The sequence below is a fragment of the Mustela nigripes genome, chromosome 14, assembly GCF_022355385.1.
Source record: "Mustela nigripes isolate SB6536 chromosome 14, MUSNIG.SB6536, whole genome shotgun sequence".
NCBI lineage: Eukaryota > Metazoa > Chordata > Mammalia > Carnivora > Mustelidae > Mustela > Mustela nigripes.
Genome location: NC_081570.1, coordinates 10,411,694 through 10,432,904, shown reverse-complemented (window position 1 = coordinate 10,432,904; position 21,211 = coordinate 10,411,694). Strand labels below are relative to the sequence as shown.

The window sequence follows — 21,211 nt, the reverse complement described above, 5'->3', positions numbered from 1 at the left end:
CTTACAAACGGTCCACTCGGGACAGAGCTACAAGAGAGACAAGAACCACAGAAGAGGTGTGGAGTCAACTTAAAGGACAGGCATGCCCGGGGCTGCAACGGGTCACCTTCCCATGGCGTCTCCACTGCCTTCTTCAGCTCAACTCTTCCACTGAACGCGCTTTCATGCTGGGAGCTCCCCTGGAGCTCTGGCTCCCTCTTGCGTCTGACCCTCTCCCGAGTGCTCTGTGCCTGGACTTCCGAGCTGCTGGATTTGGTGAGTTGGCGCAAACCCCCTCACATGACAGGAATCAGACAGAACTGGGTGCAAATTGCGCTTTGACTCTTTAACTTGCCATGTGACCTTAAGCGAGGTCCCCACCAGTAGGATGGGGAACGGAGAAGGATCATTTCTATGCAAACAGCACCCCCTGGATTTGTGTGACAACGTGGCCCAGTCAAGTGCTTTGGAGTTTGGGCTTGGAAACAGGACAGCTTGGATTTGAGCCCTGCTGAGCCCCTTCCCAGTGGGGGAGATCCTGAGTGAGGTCCCCCAGCCCTCGGTGCCTCCACACCCTCATGTCTAAGGCGGATCCCATGGTTGCTGTGGAGAGCCCTGGTCTATGGGAAAAATACTCAATAAAGATTAGTGACTCAGCAGGAAACATCTACAAGGCATGGCCTAAGTTCCATGAAGACCAAGAACCCAGGCTCTCTACTGCACGCTCAGTATGTCGTAGCTGCAGGATGGGTGGGGTCACTGACACCCCCTCCCCCCAAGATGGGGTGAGAAGATGCAGGAGGCAGGCGGGACCCTGCACTGAGCCTCCTTCTGGATCGGGGCTGATGAAGGCCCCTGACTGCCCGAGGGGCCTGCTGATCGGAGGCCATGAAGCAGTCACGTTGGAGGGAGCCTGGGCCCCTGAGGGATGCTGGGAGTGCGCCTCAGTGGAATCCTTCACTAGCTTTTCAAGGCTTTCCTGCTTGTCCAGCGAATGTCTCCGCTGGCCAAAGGCTGGTTCCTGGTACAGGAACCTCCAGGAAAACACGAGCAGGTCTGTGAGCCGGTCTGGTCACGGCCAGGAGCTGGTGCTTGTGGCAGGTGGGTTTCCGCAGAGCGAGGGCAGAAGCAGCGCCAAAGCGGAGCACAGCCACCCCTGTTGTCCCCCTGCTGCTTGACCTGCCTCTCACCCACCCTCACTACGCCTGACTCTTGCCGGGGCCTGTGGCGGCTGCCATTTTTACAGACAAGGAAATGGAGGTCCAGGCAGTTAAAAGTGACTTGAGGTTGCACAGTGACTGGCCAGTGGAAGGGACACGAGAATCCACACCTCCTCACCCTGGTGGGGCCAAGGACAGGACGGGGCCGGGGGCAGAAGCCTGGTCAGCGGGTGTTCACTGAGCATCTCCTCACCTCACCACCGCCCCCCGCAGGAGGAAGGTCTTACAGTCCTGACTTCATACATGTGGAAACTGAGAATCAGAGAGGCTGAGTGCCTTGTCGGAGGTCACACAGCCCGAAGACGGCAGGACCCAATTGGGATTCTGTTAGGCCTGGATCGCCAGGGCACAGCCAGGTGCTAAGCCCACACTTGACTGAAACACCAACTTTACAGAAGACTGGTTCCCAACTGGAGCGAACTCTGCCCCTGCCCCCCTCCCCAGGGGACCCCGGGAAATGTCCCAATACTTCTGGTTTTCCCAGCTGGGAAGTGTTCCTGGCACCCAGTGGGCAGAAGCCAGGGAAGCTGCTGGACACCCTCTGGTGTGCCAGCCGGCTCCACAACACCCTTATTTGACCCCAAATGTCAGCAGTGCTGAGGGTGAGAAGCCCCATTTACAGTGTAGTCTACAGAAGAAACGTCTCCTGTTTTGGAGAAGCAGCGCTGACAGAAAACTGGACCACCATGAACCAAGCTCCAGGGCAGGGGGAGGGGCAGGACTAGCATTTCGGGGAAGCCCATGATCTCGGGGGCTGGTGGTCCTGTCTCCCATCACCTCTGTGTAGCAGAGGCCAATGGGGAGGCCCTGAGGGACAAGCCATGGCTGCTGGGGGAGGTGCGTCCTTCAGACCAGCAGCTAGGTGTCCTTTCAAAGGCCTCGAGAACAAAGCCACCACATCACGGACCACAGGGCCTGTGACTCCCAGTGCTGCCTTTCCACCTGCTGGGCAGCTCTGGGCAAGCTCCTGCCTCTGAGCCTGTTTCCACGTCCCTAAAATGGGCACAAGAGGAATACAGGCCTCGTTGGAGTGACTGCTCATGGGTACGAGTTTCTTTTTGGGGTGGGGAAACTGTTCTGGAACTAAATCATGGTGAAGGCTGTGCAGCTCTGTGAACATACTCAAATCCACTGAGTTGTACATCTTAAAAGGGTGAATTTTATGGCATGTGACATATCTCAATAAAAGAACGTATTAAAAAACATACATCGACCCCCCCCCCCCCCCAGGGTGGTCTCACGAAGCTGATGTGCCTACAGGTGCCATGAGTGGTCATGCCTGGTTTGGCCAGGGGTCGTTCATCTGGAACGTTCCCCCCAGAGGGCAGGAGGCTGAGCGGCACGTGGGGACTGACCACCAAACACTGAGAGGGCTTAGCTTCTTGGGAAGCCGAAGTCTTTGGCTTTTAGTGAAGGGAAGCAGCCTTCAGAACCATACAGGGTGTGTAGAGACCCCCAGCACAGCTCCCCTGTAGACGCTGGTTGGGGGGGGGCGTTGGTGCCTTAATTGGGACAGGGCCCGCTTACGCTCATCAGGCCCCGGGCTGCTTCCCAGTCTTTTAAGGACACTGGCGGGTGTGAACTTGCCAGCTCAGCTCCCATCTCCTTGGTGGCACTTTGAGGTCACTTAGGAAGTCACTCATCACCAGGGGCCACAGCCAGGACCCCTAGGTAAGTGGTGAGCAAGTGACCCAGGATGGGCCATTCTGCACCTTGTGTTGAATCGCAGTCGTAGAAAAAATTGAGGTGCCATTCAAGGGCAGATTCAGGGTCCTCTTCCCCAGCAGAGGCCGCCGAGCAGACCGCTCCGTGGAGGCCCCTGGAGTCCCCACCTCTGCAGCCGCCTGGACTTCAGCCCATTTCTAAGCCTGGTCGTCCACCTTCCCGCTGCCCCTGTGAGCTCCTCACTTCCTTTCCAGCACATTCCACAGGACAAAGTGGCCAGAGTGGCTTTCTGGTGCTCACCCCCAAGGCACACGCCCAGGGACGGTGGCCTCCCTTTAGTCTCGGCCGGGCCAGCAGGGCAGTAGGGCAAGCTGGTCCGTGCCACCCGAAGCAGGCAGTTCCAGAAATCTCCGGGGTGTGACATTCTACAGATGGCAGGCGACAGAGGGGCTGGCGAACACCCCCACAACACTGGGGCTGTCACGCATCTCGGCACTAGGCCCTCCCTCTGCCGCTGAGCCCTGGGGGGACCTCGGCCGAAGTGACGGAGCCTCCACTCCAGGCTGCGAACACGCACCGTACACACTCACGCTTAGCAGGGGGTCTGATGCCCGCCAGAGCAGAAGCCAGAACCTGAGCTTCGCTGACCAGAATGGAAGCAGGCTGAGGAGTCTGGGCATGGTGATAGGAGAGAAAAGAGAGATCTGCTTCCCAGTCCTGAAAGACCCCAGAAGTCCCCCGAATGCCTGAGGCCTGTGTTCCAAGGCCAGAAGACACACCTGGCCTCTGCGGGGCCCTCCTCGAACCTCACTGGTGGGGAAAGCACCCACCCCTGCAGGGGACCTGGTGGCAACAGCTTCTTCTGGCCCCGGGCAGTTCTGACCACTAGGGGTCAGCATTGGACAGGAGACCCAGGAGGGGCCCAGGGGTCCTGCCCCGCCACATCGCGGCCCTCGATCCTGACCCTAGAGAACCTTTGTGTCGCTATATCACCGCTATATACAGCACCAGGCGAAGCAGTTCCCTGGCATTACTTCATCAAAATCCCCAGGCCCTACGGGGTATATGCATTTATCCCTACTTAGACTTGATGAAACAGGTCCCGAGAGGTGAAGGGTCCTGCCCAAGGTCACACAGCTAGGGGGCAGTGGGGCTGGATTCAAACCCAGAACCCATGGCTGTCCCCCACATAGTTAGCCAGCATCAGTGCTCTCTGCAGGAGATCGCGGTGTTCTAAGAGCTTCATGGGACCCCCTCAGCCACCCCTATCCCCCAGGAGCACCCTGCACGCTCTCCTCCCAGACAAGGTCAGGCTGAGCCCTTGGTGGTCCTGGCTCCCTCCTGGGAGGGCTGGGTGAGGTAAAGACTCTCCCACCATTCTGGTACCAGATAAAGGGCACTAAAGCCCAGAGAAGTTAAGTGAGTGGCCCAAGGTCACACAGGAACAGGCAGAGCAGGATTCCTGGGCCCCGGACCCCTTTCACCAGACCCGGACACACCACCTGGGCTCTCTGTCCCCACAGGCAGGCTGGGCACTTCCATGGAAGACACAGAGTTTGGAAATACGTGGAAGGTGTGTTTGGGATTGGGGAAAAAAAGAATAACCTTTTTTCTTGACAACCCAAGTAAGACATTTTCACTAGAGATTTCTTGCAATCCTCCTACCCAGAAATAACCAGTTAGTTTTTTGGTGCATGTTCTCCCAAACGTTTTCCTAAACAAGTATGTGTATTTTAAACAAAACTGGGCTTTGTTTGTTGACAGTGGAAGTATGGATGGGCTCCCGCATGCTCACCAGGCCCCTGCAGGTGGATGAGAGGTTGCAGCCTGGGCTCAGGGGGCTCGGGGGTCCATGCGGAAGGAGGCTGACAGAGCATCACGGACCCCACGGCCAGCTGCACCCCCTCCCCCACTCCGCTGCAGGACTCCGGCAAACCTGTCCCCACCCCGTCCCCACACCCCTTCCCCAGCCCATCACGTGGCCTCTAGCAGCTTTCTGGACGCCCCAGATGTGTGCAGGTGGGGCGGGGTCTCACCATGGCCAGCTCGGCCTCCAGCTCCTTCATCCGGTTGTCCTTGAGGTCCAGCTGGGAGCGCAGCGCCGTGGCATGGTCCGTGGCCTCCTTGGCTTGGCGCCGCAGCTCCCACTTCTCACGCTCCAGCAGGTCCTTCTCCTTTGCCAGGGCTTTGACGGCATCTTCGCTCTCCTGCAGGGACAGAGCGCCAGGCTGTTACAGAGGGGGCGTGGGGCCTCCTCTTGGAGGGGCCATAGAGGCCTTGACCCCTGGACCAGAGGAAGATGAGGGAGGCCCCTGGCTCTGCCTCAGCTTAGCTGGGGGACTGGACTGAGACAAGCCTTTAGTAGATGCTCTGTATGTATTGTTGTGAACAGATGAAAAAATGAATGTGATGAGTGTTTCTACCCCATCAAGTCTTGTTTCTCCATCTTTAATACTGGGCGGGGGTGGGGAGGGTCGACCCCACTTGTTTCAAAGGACTGTTATAAAGATGAAATGACTTCCCGTGTGGGGGATACATGGAGTCTGAGGGAAGTCTGGGTCAGGAGCAGGTGTGGGGCTCTGTCCTGGTGTTTGGTAACGTGTGTGTCACAGGAAAGGCGAGATGGAGAAGGAGACACCTGCTGTCCGGCTGCTCTGGTTGCCCGGGGGTCCCGCAGCACCCCACAGGGTCATAGCGCACGCCAAAGCAGGCTGAACCCCTCCACGAGCAGCTGTGACCAAAGGCAGCAGGGTCGCTGGCCGGTCCCCGCCGGTCCCCCCCACCCTCCAGCCGTTTCCTTGGAAATGCGGAGGGAAGGTCCCAGGGCTCCAGCTGCCTGAGCCGGAGCAAAGCCAAGGAACAGATGGCTGCGTCAGGGGGCCTGACTCCTCCGTGGGCAGGAGCCAAGCATCTGATCGGCAGGTGCCCTTCCTGAGAAGAAGGGTCCCAGCGCAGGGCCCTGCCTAGCCATCCCCACAACCCCCACCCCCAACAAGGTCTTCCCATTCACGGGCTCAGGAGCCCTGCTCACGTCTGTGTGCGGCCTGGGGCTGTGCGGAGAGGCGGCCTTCCTGCCTTGTTTGCCAGCCTGACAAACTGTTTCGAGGGCCTGACAGCCAGATGGCCAGAACCAGGGAGGCCCAGGGCTGGCCCTTTCTCTGGGGCTGTCCCAGAGCTGAGGCTACGGCTTACGGTCAGGGGAGAGGGAGTGTGGGTCAAATCCCGGCTCTGCAAGGCCAGGCTGCAAGGACTATCAGGCCCCGCGCCCTCGTCTGTAACCCGGAGATAACATGCTGCGACCTCAGGTGTTATTCTGAGGACGGACTGAGATAAGCCACGTGGAGAGCTCCGCACCGCATGGGCCTGTAGCCATTCCGGCTCAGAGGTCCTCTCCGAGTGGCCTTCCTGGATCACCTGCCTGAGAGCGGCTCTCTGTGCTGCTACCCACCGTTGGCATTGAACCCATATTTGCAGACACCGTGGGCAGGCACAAGCCTCCCAGAAATGCCGGCATCCACATGGGGCGTGAGAGCAGGGATGTGCCGTTCGGCGCATGGGCACATACCTGGTCCCAGAGGGCCAGCCCACACACAGCAGCGGGTGACAGACACTGTTGCCGCATGATTGGGCACCCTCAGCTGCAGGGGGCTGACCTGACCGGGAGGGCCACGGCACCACAGTGCCGTGCTGGTTGCGAACAGCACCCAGTGCAGCCTCGGTGGGAGGCAGGGGGTGGTCCCTTCCAGGACATGGCACCGGCCCCTGCTCTCTGGGCTCAGGACGCCTGGGTTGGAGTCTTTGCTGCAGGACACTGGCTAAATTATTCAACCTCCCCAAACCTCGACCAACCACCTCATTTGTGAGACAGTGACAGTCCCACCTCCCAGGGGAAGGCGGCCATGCAAGCTACACAGCGACAGATGGCACTATCACCCCATCACAGGTAGAGCCATACTGGAAGGTTCTGGAAGCAATCCGCCCAGTGCAGGGAGGCATGCCGCTGCTGGTTAGTTCTCCTTTCTCTGGGGAGCTGGGTTCAGGTGGGGTCAGGCCAACAGGGGACAGGAACAGCTCCCAGCACACACATGGATGGGGAGCTCTTACCCTGGGGGCTGAGCTACATCCTGGGCATCTGCCCCCAGCACCGGGCCACAAGCCTGGATCACAGAAGGGCCCGGGACATGAAGTATGTGGAACTGAGTAACTGATGCAGACCCGTGGCCATACGGCTGCCCTCAGCTGTAGCAGCTTCAACCCTACCCCCACTGCTAGCTGGACTTAAAATAGGGGCATGATCCTGTGGTGAAGTGGGACTCCGTGGAAATTTCATTTTCCAGTAAGAGCACAATTATAAAAACAAATTTGACGACCCCTTACCAAGACAGAAGTGTTTGCTGTTAAGCCCCAGGAAGGCCACAGTGCCACTGAGATGCTCAGCGCACCACCCACGGCTCACAGGCGGGGGCAGCCATGACCTCCTTTGGTCTGCCTTGAGTTGCTTGGTAAACAGCAACAGTAAAAATAACTCATTTGGCTAAACTCCTACTCACCCTGCAGAGAGCCCAACTCCTATGTCCCTTCCTCCGTGAAGCCTTCCAAGACTCTTTTCCTGCAGGCGGAATTTCCTGCTCTCTCACCAGGGCTCCTGGGTCTCTCTGCACACTGTTATTACGGTATTATTAATAAGATGCATAGCTCATATTCACCGAGCCCTTACTATACGCCAGATGCCACGCAGACTGCTTTGCATTCACCACATCTCATCCAGTGCTCTTAATACCCCTACAAGGTCTGAGGCTCTCTGAGGGGAGGTGAGATGCCGTAGGGCACACACCTAGGGGGCTGGGATCTGAACCTAGGCCAGCCAGAATCCAGAGTCCACACTGTCAGCGACTGGGCTGTCCTGTCCAGGCTTATCTGCCCAGGAGGCCTGGGGCCCCCCCAGCTAGGGGCTATGCCCATTTCATCTCCATACCCAAGCCCAGACACATCAGAGGCCTCCTCAGGCGAGCAGGGGACATGGGCAGGGAGTGTGTGTTTGGGGATGAGAGAAGCCAGACCTCCTGATGGCAGAGAAGGTATCCTGCAGGCAGTGGGAGGTGAGGGTGCTGGTGTGTCTGTACAGGGGGTAAGTGGGGAAGGACCTGGTGTTTGGGGTGGGGGAGGGGATAAGAGTTAAGGGAGAGGGAGGGGGAGGAAAGGGGAGCTGGGTGGGAGGGGGCAGGAGGCTGACGGGAGGAGGGCTGAGGGAGAGGACGCTGGTGTGGGGGGGGAGGGCGGGCCGGCCCCCACCTTGCGGTGCTGCTCGTAGTTGCGGATGAAGTCGCGCAGCTGCTCCTCGCGGCTCTCCAGCGTGGCGTACAGCTGCTGCATCTGGCTGGCCAGGTCCGTCTTCTCGCCCTTCAGGCGCTTCCGGTCGGCTTTCATGGCTATGGGGGCAGAAGAGCGCGTCAGTGCCCGGGGCCCTCGCTGGCCGATGGTCCCAGAGGCCGAGAAGAGACCCAGCCTCTACCCTCTTTTTATGAGAAGAGAAAACGGGGTGCGGAAAGATGATGTTTCTCTCCCACGTGCCCCGGTCACTTAGTGGCATCCCCAGGACTCGAACCCACTGTCCCTGTTCTCACCTCCCAGTTTCACTGATCCAATCAGGGCAGCAAGCCCTAGCCTGAGCATCCCTCCCAGCCCTGAATGGAAGAGGGGTCTCCAGGCAGAGGGAGCTGGGGGCCTGGTGAGCATCTGCGTCCACGGCCCAGGAAGCTGACGGTGCCCCACTCCCTGCTGAAGGAGCCCCCACGGCCCACTTGGAGCCCCAGGACCACTCAGCCCAGCGCAACAGTCCATCATCTGGTTCAGTTCCTCTGCAGGGGAAGCACTTGATTAAAAATACCCAGCGAGTGGGGTGCCTGGGGGGCTCAGTGGGTTCAGCCTCTGCCTTCGACCCAGGTCATGATCTCGGGGTCCTGGGATGGACTCTGCTCAGCAGGGAGCCTTCTTCCTCCTCTCTCTCTGCCTGCCTCTCTGCTAACCTGCGATCGCTCTATCAAATAAATAAATAAAATCTTAAAAAACAAAACAAAACAAAAAAACACCCAGTAAGCTACAACACCACAAGTATTCACAGCAGAACAAAACACAACTGCATCACACTCCATCAACATGGGACACTGCTGAGTTCCCGGAGCCACCACCACGGAAGTGAAAAGACAGAGAATGGCAGAAAATACTTCCAAACCGTCTGGTAAGGGCCTTACGTGCCGAATATACAAAGAACTCTTAAAATCCAATAATAAAAAGACAACCCGAGTAAAAAACAGACAAACCGTCTGGACAGACATTTCTCCAAGAAGTGGTCAACAGGCACATAAAATGAGCTTGATGTCATTCGTTAGTAGGGAAACGCACATCAAAACCCCCACCAGATACCACTTCACACTCACCAGAATGGCCAAAGTAAGCAAGATAGACTCAAGTGTTGGCACGATTGTGGGGAACCTGGGACACCTCCCAAGCTGCTGCCGGGGATGGACGGAATGAGGCTGCTATCTTGGAAGAGAGCCTGACAGTTTCCCAAGTGACTCAAAGTCAAGTTGCCCTGTGATCCAGCAATCCCCTCCTAGGCACACACCCAAGGGAAATGAAAACATAACTCCACACAAACACACAAATGTACAGCAGCACAGGTCACAGAAGCCAAAAGTTGTGAAACCGCCCCAATGTCCATCAACTGATGAATGGGTTAAGAGCAACAACACAGTGTGGTGTAGAGCCATATAACGGAACGTTATTTGGTAATAAAAAGAAGCACTGGGAGGCTCAGTGGGTTAAGCCTCTGCCTTCAGCTTAGGTCATGATTTCAGGGTCCTGGGATCAAGCCCTGCATCAGGCTCTCTGCTCAGCAGGGAGCCTGCTTCCCCCTCTGCCTCCTTGTGATCTCTCTCTCTCTCTCTCTGTGTCAAATAAATAAAATCTTAAAAAAAAAAATAAGCACCACTTTATGCTGCACCATGGGTGAACCCTGAAAACATGCTACATGAAAGGAGCCAGTCATATACTGTGTGATTCCACAGACTATGAACGGTCCACAGTAGGGAAGACTAAGGAGTCAGGAAGTAGACTCATGGTGGCCCAGGGCTGGGGGGTGGAGGCTGACAGGGACACGTGGCTAGAGGGGTGGTGGCTGGAGGGCATGGGGTTTCTTCCTGACCTCAAAAAAATGTCCTAATAGTGACTGTGGCAATGGACATACAATCTGTGACTAGACTAAAAACTACTGAACTGTACATTGTAAATGGGTGAACTGTATGATATGTGAATTATATCTTAAAGCTGTCTCTCTCTCTCTCTCTCACACACACACATCCCACGCAGGGCCACAAGCCCCAAGCAGCTGCCTGGCAGGCAGTGTGCCTTTTGCTGATGGCAGACTCTCTCTCCTTGTGCCCTGGACACCCCCGCTCTTCAGCGAATGGCGCTGCTGAGTCTATGGTGGGCTCTGGCTCCAGGGTGGGCCTCAGTGCCTTTTCCCACAGGCCCCAGAATTCTGTTCTCTCCCTGGAGAGAACACTGAGGAAGCCTTTTGTGTGAGAAGGCACAGAGTAGTTAGGTCATTTTCCCGAAGTCACACAGCTATGTCTGACCCCAAAGCCCACACAGCCGACCCTACACTATGCTGCCCTTATAGAGAATGTCCAAATGGGGTCTGGGCCCACATTGAGCTGAGGGCAGTGATATGCGGCAGGCCATGGCTGTGCCATCCCTCCTCATCCTGAACATCTACCCCACAAACTCAGCCTGCCAGTGGGAGAGTCGGAGCCACCAGGTGTGACATAAGGACCAAGGCCCCTGGGCTCCCGGCCCGGTGTCCGACAGGAGCTGATGTCCTTCTGGCCCTGAGGGGCCTGCTTCGTCCTCTTGCCCTTTGCCTGCCTCCCTGCAGCCTGGGTAGAACAGGGCACAGGCAGGGCAGCTGGGGCCACGGGGCCACCCATGCAGTGGGGGCCCTGAGTCTTGCGCAGGCCTTTACATTCCAGCTCTCAACCTGTCCCCCTGCAGCCGGACCCGTCCTCTGTCCTCTTCACGGTAGCTTAGCTCAGTGGGGCCGGAATTCCGGGCTGCAGGGCTGGGACTACGGGACAGGGACAGTGGAGGCCATGGAGCAAGAGCTCATCTGCTGTGGCTTCTGTCAGGCAGGGGGTGGCCCCGGGGAGGGCTGGGCTAGTTTTGGGCCCTGGACCCTAAACAGCGTGACTGCATTCCCAGTGAGCTTCTCTTTAAGAAAACCCAACATCTAAAGACGTAAGTGGGTCAGAAGGCATCTCACAGGAGAGCCCAGGCACAGGTGTCACCGAGAACTTGGAAATTTCCATCTGCAGACTGTCACTAGATCCTAGATCCTGGCCGCACTCCAGTGACAGAGGTGGGGGTGGGTGGGTATTTTTATTATCCCATTTCATAGGGGAGCAAACTGAGGCCACACAGCCAACAAATGGCAGAGCTGGCTCCGACTTGGCACGGACTCTGGCGGGTTTCAGACTGTTGAGGGGAGTGGTTCCGAGGGGTGGGGGACTGCGGGGGTGGGCAGCTGATCTGAGCAAAGTCACCATGGGGGCTTCCAGGGGAGCCTTGGGTGGGACCCTCCATCTCAGGGGAGCAGCTGAGCAGGTGTCATGGCCTCCCCCAGGGAACATGCCTGGGCCCTACAGCAGGCAGAGAAAGCCATGCCTCCGTCTTTTGGTTAGAAATGAATCCCCCTTGGGCTCTGATTTGTCTCCTTCATTTGCCTTATCAGGACAAACACCAAATTCCAGACTTTGCTCTTGGCAGCAGGAGGCTCTGGGGGGGCTGCCGCCCCTTCCCTCCAAAGCACGGCCGGGCTTCCCTTCACTTTTGCCACATGGCCTTGGAGAGGGGCAGCGTGGCAGCCTCTTGCTGGCCTCCATGAATCCCCACGGGTCCATCCCTGCAGCACCCGCGTGTGCAGCCGCACGAACCCCCATTCTGTCCTTCAGCGGAGCCGTGCGAGTGCGTGCGTCTCTGTGTGCGGGCGGCCTCAGTGGCGGGGCAGGAGGCCATACCTCCCCCAGCCGGATGGGGGCTCCCGAGAGCAGGGGCCGGACTTCCGCCTTCAGACTGGTAGCTCCTCCCTGAGAGGAAACCGAGAGCTCCCCCAAACTGCTGACGCAGCCCCTTCTGTGTGCCGGGATCCATGCCTGCTGCTGTCCGGGGGCAGGAAATAACAAGACACAGTCCCGCTCTTGGGGGGTCAGCAGGGCGATGGAGAAGACAAACCCCTCCCTACACACCCTAGACGCCACCCACCCTGCTCCTTACCAAGAGGACCCCAATTCTGCTTGTGCCCAGCTAAAACACTCAACACCCCAAGCTCCCTTGCGGCTAGAGGGGGCATGTGTCCAATTTTGGCCACTAAGGTGTACACAGGGGTCTTTGGGAAATCCTCCCTTTTCTTTTTTTCTTTCCTTTTTTTTTTTTTTTTTTTTTCCTTTTCTTGAGAGACTGTGCTGGAGCGGTAGGGGTGGGATGGGGGAGGAGCAGAGGGAAAGAGAGAATTCCAAGTAGGGTTTGCGTGGAGCCCAATGTGGGGCTTGATCTCATGACCCGGAGATCATGAGTTGAGCCGAATTCGAACTGGACCTTAACCAACTGAGCCATCTAGGTGCCCCTCCCCTGTCCCCCCCCCCCCCTTTTAAAGGTTTTTTTTTATTTATCCCACAGAGAGAGAGCACAAGTAAGCAGAGTGGCAGGCAGAGAGAGAGAGAGAAAGAAGAGAGAGAGAAGCAGGCTCTCTGCTGAGCAGGGAGCCCGACACGGGACTCAATCCCAGGACCCTGGAATCATGACCTGAGCCGAAGGTAGCTGCTTAACCGACTGAGCCACCCAGGAGCCCCCCTGTTTTCTTTTTAGTAAAAGATCATAGCATAGTACACTAGCAGTAATTATTCCCTTTTGCCCTTTCGTCTTCTTCCTACTGTGAACACAGACATGAGGTCCTGAGGCACAGCAGCCCTTTTGTGAATACAAGAATGAAGACACAAGCTGAGAATGGGAGCAGACAGACAGACAGAAGGGGTTGGATCTCTGATGGTATCATCTGGGCCGGGATTCCTTATAATAGAAAATTAAACCTCACTATTTCTGGGATTTCCCATTTCATGTACCCCAACACATTCCTAGTAGACACATCAAGGCAGGCTGTGAGAAGTGCCTTCACCCCACCATGAAAGCTTCTGCTCCACGGTTCCTTCACATGAGCTCTCCCTGGAAATTCTTGCTCTATGAATTCTGGGCTGGACCCCACCAGGCTGAGCACTGAAAAAAACATGAAAAGCTGACTCTCTGGGAATGAATGCCGAGTGCAGATCCCTTAAAGACGGAGATAAGGAACTTCTAGAACCACAGTGTAAACAAAGAAGTTGCTGTGTGATCTACCACAGCTTTTCAGAAGGACACACGTCCATAACCGGTCAAGAAAACTCCACGGAGATGTAGGACCTGGGAGCAGGCACCTGGGGGCCCCTACATTGGCTTGAGGTGGGAATGTGTGTCTCTGCACCCCAGCGGAGCCTGACTGCCCCAAGTCTCCAGAAGCTGGGTCGTCCGACAGGGGGCTCCCTGATGGGCGGCAATGGCATTACAACTCAGCATGGTGGGTCCCCTAGAAGTAATTTAAACTAATTTATGCAAGTATGGAAAATATGCACTCCTTCCTCCGCTCTCCTTCAACACCCTTCCTGACATTCTCCAAATGCTGCTAAAGCAAGACGAGGTCTGCGAGGCACGAACCTCCCTCTCTCTAACCAGCCTCCTGACTCGGCCCCAGACTCCCCAGCTCCATCCACCTTCCCAGCCATCCAGCGTCACCCAGGCGTGTCCCATTCCAGCGGCCAGGCCGCCGGAACCACTGCCATGGTGACGGGTGATGTCACGCCCAGCGGGCCCTGCGGGATCACGGAGGGAGACCAGCTCAGCTCCTGGGAATGTGGGGACTCTGAGGGTGGGAAAACGGGCGCGCAGGGAGGGACTTATTTTGCTAATTATCAGGAGGCCGTATGCCTGCATGAGACACAGGGGGGCTGTGACCAGGGTTCCCATTGAGGGCCCACGAAGATGGGAGCTGCTCTGGGGAGGTCACTCGTCTCAAGCTTTTGCAGTGGCCCTTTCCACAGTAGGCTCCTTCCTCCTTTCCCGGCTCAGAGTGCTGCAGCCCCTCACGAACGTGGGGCAGGGGTGGGGGGGTGCAGCGTGAGCCCCAGTTTAGCTCCTGCAAATGCACTTCTGGGAAGGCGAGGAGCAGAGAGCAAGGGGGTCTCTACAGTTCCCCCTCAGTGCCCCCGTGGGGAAAGCAGACCCTCAGCTCCAACGCGCTGGTGAAGGGACGTGTTGGCCCACATGCGACGGAACCGGACAGGCGAATTGTTGGCTTTTGAGCCTCTGGGCACCTAGAGGGTAAGGGATTTTAGAGGGCATGTTTGAGCAGGAGCGGATTTCTACTTACCCACCAAGGCAGTGCATACACAGAGAACCTCACTGGGGAGTGAGGGACCAGGTTCCCTGGCTTCCACTCTCTGAGTCTCAGCCCAGACCCCCAGCATGAGTGTGCTCAACTCTGCGAACTTCCTCTGGCTTCCGCGGGTCCAGGAGGCATCACCTCTACCACTGATCCCCCCCAGATGCATCCATGGCCCAGACCAACGCCACACAGTGGGGCAGGATGGGCATCAGTGTGGAGTCTGAGGGTCTGGGTTCTGTCCCCGGCTCTGAGCCCCTGAGCAAGTCACTAGCCTCCCCTAAACCTCGATTTCCTAGATGTTACAACTCCCGTGCACCGGGCACTGCTCTAAGCCCTGATGCGTTTTTGTCACTCAACTGTTGCAGCCACTGTATGAATTCTTTCCATGTTATAGGACGAGAAAGGAGGCATCCAGGGAGACTGAGGACACTGCTCAGGTAGTGGGTGGCAGTATTCCCACTGGCCCCAGCACCAATCCACCTTCCCTCCCACTCTGCTGCTCTGTGGCTTCCAGAATCACCCACCCCCAACCAACCTCCTCTAGTCCTGTTGGCCTCATCTGTTGCTTGGGAACTTGTATGTGTGTGTGTTGGGTGTGGGGGGGGGCACCTGCCTAATGGAGGAGGAAATTGAGGTTCAAAGGGTTTACTTCCTCACCAAGATCCTCATGGCTCCAGGATCGGACCCTGGACTTGCATCCCTGACATGTGACCTTGAACCCCTCACACTCCTTCCCCATCCCATTGTGGAGGCACATCACCGGAAACAGCAGAACCTGCATCGATCCACAAAACCACCGGAGATCCAAAAATCCACACTAGTTACTCCTGCTACCCCGGCGCTGTTTCTGCAGCTGTCTAACAGTCCCAAGGGGGCCTTCGGAGGTTTCCATTAAAGGCAGCGTGACATTCTTGTGCGCCCCCCATGACTGCTCTGTGGCTGCTGGAAGGAGGAAACACGCATGCGTGCAAGTCAGCCGCTCTTAAGGAATCCCACCCCACCCCCACCCCTGTCACCCCACGGCTTGTAGGATCTTCAGCCTGCCCAAGACACGGTCTCATTCCACACTGTCAGACTTCCCATTCGTCTGACCTCAGGAGACTGCAGGCCTGGTTCTGGATGGTCGCAAACCAGGAGACCGTAGGAAAATGTCCAGCCTGGTGAATTCCTCTGGACAAAAGGGCTCTGCGGTGGGGAGGGGTGGTGGAGGGCAGGGGCAGGTAGACCTCAGCCCATGCAGGACCATCCCAGCCACCGCCAGCAGGGGGGGCTGTCTTTCCCCTTCAACCTTCTTCTCCGGCTGAGCCTTTGGCATCCACGAGTCTGGGAAAGGAGGGGTGGGCAGAGAGGAGCCCAAAGAGCCTAGCAAACCACTCTGGAAAAACACCCACCAAAATGCTCTTCCAAACAGGTCACGGGCATCAACGCCGCCGCTTGGGGAATATAGTCAACAGTATCGTGACAGCGCTGCGTGGTGAGAGATGGAAGCTATGCTCGTGGGGAGCACAGCACGATGAGACTTGTTGACTCACTGCTTTGTACACCTGAAACTTATGTACCATCAGCTATACCCGGATTAGAAAAATAACTAAAAAATTCAAAAATAAAATAAAAGCTCTTTCAGCTCAACTTCCCTTTACAGAGGGGGAAGTGGAGGCCCAGAGAGGGAGAGAGGATGGCCAGTATCACAGAGCGAGCAGCCCAGGGATCCTGATTCTTAGGCCAACGTGGTTGTGTGAAAAGCTCAGCTCTGGAGTCTTTAACTAAACCTTTCTGCATCTGCAGAAAGAGGCCTGGAAATGCACTCACTCCTGCCCGATACGGAACGGTCTGCGGTGTCCGGGGTGAACGGTCAGCGGTGTCCGGGGTGAACGGTCAGGTGCGGACCATGAGCATGTGGGGAGAACGCCAGAAAGACAGAGCTTCAGGGGGCGACTGGCTGGTGCCATTGGTGAAACGTCTGACTCTTGATTTGGGCTCAGGTCATGATCTCAGAGTTGTGAGACAGAGCCCCGCATCGGGGCTTGGGATTTTCTCTCTCTCCCTCTGCCTGCCCGAGGCCCCGCCGCCCCCGCCGCACCCCCGTGCGCTCTCCCTCCAAAATAAAAACAAAAAAGAAAAAAAAGAAAGACACAGTTTCCGATTCACAGAGCAGAGCCCTGGATTTCAGTCCGGCCCTGCAGGTAACTTCTCTGGGCGTTCTCTCCGCTGTTAAGCGGAGGGTGGTAACCTCTACCTTGCAAGGCTCTACGTGACATGACTCAGCATCTGAATACAGCAGGTTCTCATCAAATGTTAGCATCTCCCCCCATCTCCTTGTTCCCCGTCGCTCCCATGCCCCAGGAGGCCTCAAAAAACACTGGTTGACTTGACCAACAGCCTGGATTCTGGGAAAAGCACCCAGAGAAGAGGCCCAGGGCAGGGAAGCAGGTAAAGGGCCCACACACTTATGGCCCCAGGACAGGCAGAGCCAGGTTTACTTTTGTTCTTCTGTTCGAAAGCTGAGCAAGGTGAGTTCAGAACAGGTACGGAAGAGATGCGGTCTCTTCTCTGTCAGGAGGCACTTGGGGAAGTGTGTGTGTGACCAAACCACACCTGCTCAGCCAGGCCTGGTCAGACATGCCCTTGGCCATGTGACCTGGGTTCTGACTCTGTTTCTCATGAACAGAAACTTCCTTTTTCTTCTCACCAACAGGAGAAGTGGATTAACTGGCCAGCTCAGCCAATGAGTGGTAGCATTGGCACTCAACTCCAGGACTCTGATATTCAGGTCCATGATCTTTCCAGAATCCCCAAGCTGCTCTCTCCAAGTGCAGCCTAGAGTTTGGCAGCATGACCTCTGCAACCTCCCACCTGGAGTAGGAAGGGTACACATCTGGATACATCTGAATACAGAGTCTCAATTTCCAATACTATGACCATGCAGACATGACTAATCAACCATGCACTGTAGGAGCCTGGCTTGATTAGAGATGTCTGCTATGGCACAGGAGGGAAAAACAGATTTGCCCGGCCTTGGATGGGACTGATCAGAGATGAGTGATCAGAGCTGGCGTGTTTGACAACAGCTGGGCGAGCCTCGTCTGGGCAAAGCCGTGCCAATACCAATGCACCCTATGGAATCAAAGTCAACCCCATTTAACCAAAAGAGAGAAGCAGTCCTCTCAGCTGGCAGGAAACCAGCCCATTTACGTCTGAGATAGCGGCAAACAAACTCCTATTTGCACACTCCAAGGCGAGAGAGCTAATCTTCCCTCCATTTGGTCCAAGATAAATGAAGGTTCCTGGGTTTACTTACAGATTTTTATGTCCAGCTGTGACTGGCAGCAGAAAGTCCTTGGGGGCAGGGACCCAGCCTGCCTTGCTCACCATTGTGTCGCCAGCATTAGGACGGGCCCTGGCACATAGTAAGTACTCAGTAAATAGCAACCGACTGACTCTTGAGTGACAAAAAGGTGGACATCCCGGGGGACCATGGGGACCTGTTCCATGGCCATCACGGAGCAGCGTCCAATATATTCCTGCATCCTGGGGGCAGAGATAATTCTGCTTTCCTTTGCGCACCTCCCCCGGCCTTCCCTGGGCTTGACAGCAGGCTGATTTCCCTTGTGCCTCCTGACAGGCCTGCCTTGAGCCGTGGTGCCCTCAGGGCTAATTGCAAAAAGGCTACGGCTCTCACCAAACTGCCTTGGGCTCTGTGCTCAGTGTCCACAGCCACTACACGTTGCTCTGGTCGCACCCCACAGAAGACATAAGGAGACTCAAATGGACCACAGCTTTGGCTGACCCAGCGCCCCAGAGTATCACAGCTGGGGACAGACCCCAGACACCGTGCTTCCAGCACAGGCAAGACCCAGGGTCTAGGAGCGAGGGGATCTGCTTCTCCCCTGGGGCTCCCCTGATTCAGACTGCGCCTTCCTTCACCTCAAGGAGGCCACCTAGGTCGGGAGGTGTGGGAAACTGAGCCTGCTCTGACTATCCACATTCCCTGCTCCTGCCCCATGCCTTCCACGGGATTTCCCCCAGTGTCACGTAAACGTGCGATTCTGTCTCCCATCTTTCACGGGAAACTGAGCCCATGTTGCTCTCCAGCTCTCATTCCATTTCCTTTTCCTTTTGGGGCAAAAGCTCTTAAGAAGGGTTGTGCACCACGTGCCTCATTTCTCTCTTCCCACCCTCCCTGGGACCCCTCGGACTTGTCCCTTACTTGTTCTTCTCAGGGTCACCTCTGTGCTGCGAGCCCCACAGGCCCGACTGTCACACTCTTACCGGCACAGGTGATGCCTCCGTGTGCCCTCCCAGCCCCCTGCTCCTGGTTTCTTCTCACGTTTCTGGCTGTTCCATCTGGGTCTCTGCTGATCTCTCTGAGGAGGGGGCCTCGAGATCTGAGAAACCTGCCCTCTTTCCTGTCTCCTGGTGGCTTGTCTGGCCTCCTAGCTTTAGCTTCAGCCCTGCGCTGTGCCATCCCAACGGGCGGTCTCCAGCCCGGCCCCCCTGCCCTGCACCCCACTCAGAGCCCAGGGCCTCCCCACACCTCTCACGGGGGTCGAACAGCACCTCCAACTCAGCACGTCCAAAAGGCAGACCCAACCAGCCCCCAACCCCCTGCTCCACCCAATATATCCCCTCAAACCCAATGCAGTGACTTTGTCTTCAGTTCCTCTGGCCCCAAACTCCAGAATCTTCCTTAACTCTACTTCTCTCATGCCCTACCCCCAATTCCTCAACAAGTCACGTCAGCTCTACCTTCAACACGTGACCAGACTCTGGCCACTTCTTGCCACTCCTCAGTCACCACCCCGGTCCTGTCGCCACCATCCCGAGTCTGCGTCATGCAGTGGCCTCCTGAACTGGTCTCACAACACTGCGGGCTCTGCCAGCTCAGCAGGGCGTGGTCCCCTCGGATGCAAATCAGATCATGACTGATCCGCTCCTCTCCAGTGGCTGCCATCTCAAGGGCGAGCACAGAGTCCCTAGAATGGTCTAGAAGAGATGCGTGTTTGTCATCCCCGCCCCCTGCCTCTCTGACTTCCTCCCATCTGCATCCCACTGCTGCCCTTTGGCTCCTCATGCAGATACGCTCCTTCCTCAAATGTCACTTTCTCAGCGACGCTGTCCCTGGACCCCCCCTCCCCCCCGTCCATTCCCCTTGGAGCTCCCCACCATCTAACACCACGTGTTCTGTGTCTATCGAGGAGAACGGTCACTTAAGCACGCCTGCCTTTCTGAGAGGGCTTCCCAGCCTTCTCTCCCTGTCAGAATCCGACGAAGCTTCTTCCTGGGTTTCCACAGCTCAGAGCCCACACCTCTGTCTGGGGTGTGGATGCCTGGCGCTACCTCAGCTCAGCCCTTTGGGAACCTGCACCAGACGGTCAGCTCAGGGCCGCCCAGCCTTCTAGACCAGCCTGTAATTCTCCTGAAGGCAGGGCCAGGGCCCCGGCCCCATCTGACCACATTTCCAGTAGCCGGGATAAGGGATGACCCACACAGATGAAGAAAGTAGGGGGGGATATGGGACTTGGGGGCTTGAAAAGGGTGACGAAGGCACAAAGATCTCAAGCTACCTCCCCCCTCCTGGGTTCTCTAGCTTCGGGGCTCAAGAGAGAACCACCGTTCCCAGAGCAGAGCGCGCAGCTGCACACAGGGCCCTGCTAGGACCCATCGCGAGAGCTTAAGCGCAGGTGCGGACCTAGAGGGTATACCGGCCAGCGGGAGCTGAATGGGGCCCGCACTGCCACACCTTCCAACTTTTCCAGAGAACTCCAAAATCTACCTTGTCATAATTTTTATGCCTTATAAACACCTCTTTATTTTTCAATATTGGCAATTAATTGTAATACCCAACCATGACTGTGGGCCTTGTGTGGGTGCTGGACCACTGCCACCATCTACAGAAGGGGCACCCCAGGAGAGATGAGGGCCCCCCTGCAGCTCCACGGGGTGAGACCAAGGACAACGGCAGCAGGGACCGGGCTCTGTGGGCAGAAACCTGGCTTTGAAGCCCAGCTCCATTATTCACTAGCTGTGTGACTTTGGGTAAGTTCCTTAACCTCTCTGTGCATTTCCCCTCCTGCAGAAAGTGGGGTAATAGTTTCTTTTTTTAAAAATATTATTTATTAATTTATTTGACAAGCAGAGATTACAAGTAGGCAGAGAGGCAGGCAGAGAGAGAGAGAGAGAGGAGGAAGCAGGCTTCCTGCGGAGCAGGGAGCCCGATGCGGGACTCGATCCCAGGACCCCGGGATCATGACCTGAGCCGAAGGCAGAGGCTTTAACCCACTGAACCACCCAGGCGCCCCGGGATAATAGTTTCTACCTCATTCTACGGCACTGGCTGGCAGAGGGGAGCAGAAGCTCCGGGTATTCCTGACTGCTTGGCTGGGTTTCCCATTCTGAGTGACAACGCAACAGCCGTCTCAGAGCTGACGGGGTAGTCTCGGGAGGGAATGGGCACCCTGTCAGAGAGCTGGAGTAGCGCCTTTAAAGACCACTGGCTGGAATGCTGTCTGGGAGCCTGGGCAGGGTGGTCATGGGAAGAAGGGTGCATGGCCTTGATCCGTCTCAGGAATCTGTCTTAGGCTCCCGGCGGGAAAACCTTAGATAGGAAGGGCGAGGCCAGGCCCCAGGAGGGCAGGAGACACCTGCAAGGGTAGAGTCAGAAGTGCTATGGGGGCGGCGCGGGGGAGGGGGAGGCCCTAGCTGGGGGGCGGGGACCTGCCATCACTGCCACCCATCCCTCAGCTCCCGAATGCTCAGAGCTCACCTGGAAGCCCAGAGGACGGCGGGGGCCCAGGGAGCCAGGCCCCCCACTTCCTGCCGA

General features: G+C 56.8%; 1 protein-coding gene across 5 annotated transcripts in view; it reads right to left on the bottom strand.

Moving 5' to 3' along the window:
• The window catches only part of KAZN (kazrin, periplakin interacting protein), a 1,029,901-nt gene that overhangs the window by 47,460 nt on the left and 961,230 nt on the right, over nucleotides 1-21,211 (bottom strand). For all 5 annotated transcript variants that reach the window (XM_059376185.1, XM_059376188.1, XM_059376186.1 and 2 more), the window contains 2 exons: nucleotides 8,157-8,293; nucleotides 4,901-5,071 (listed from right to left, as the gene is read on the bottom strand). In XM_059376185.1, the coding sequence (XP_059232168.1) occupies nucleotides 4,901-5,071; nucleotides 8,157-8,293 (308 nt within the window). The remainder of the gene's footprint in view (nucleotides 1-4,900; nucleotides 5,072-8,156; nucleotides 8,294-21,211) is intronic.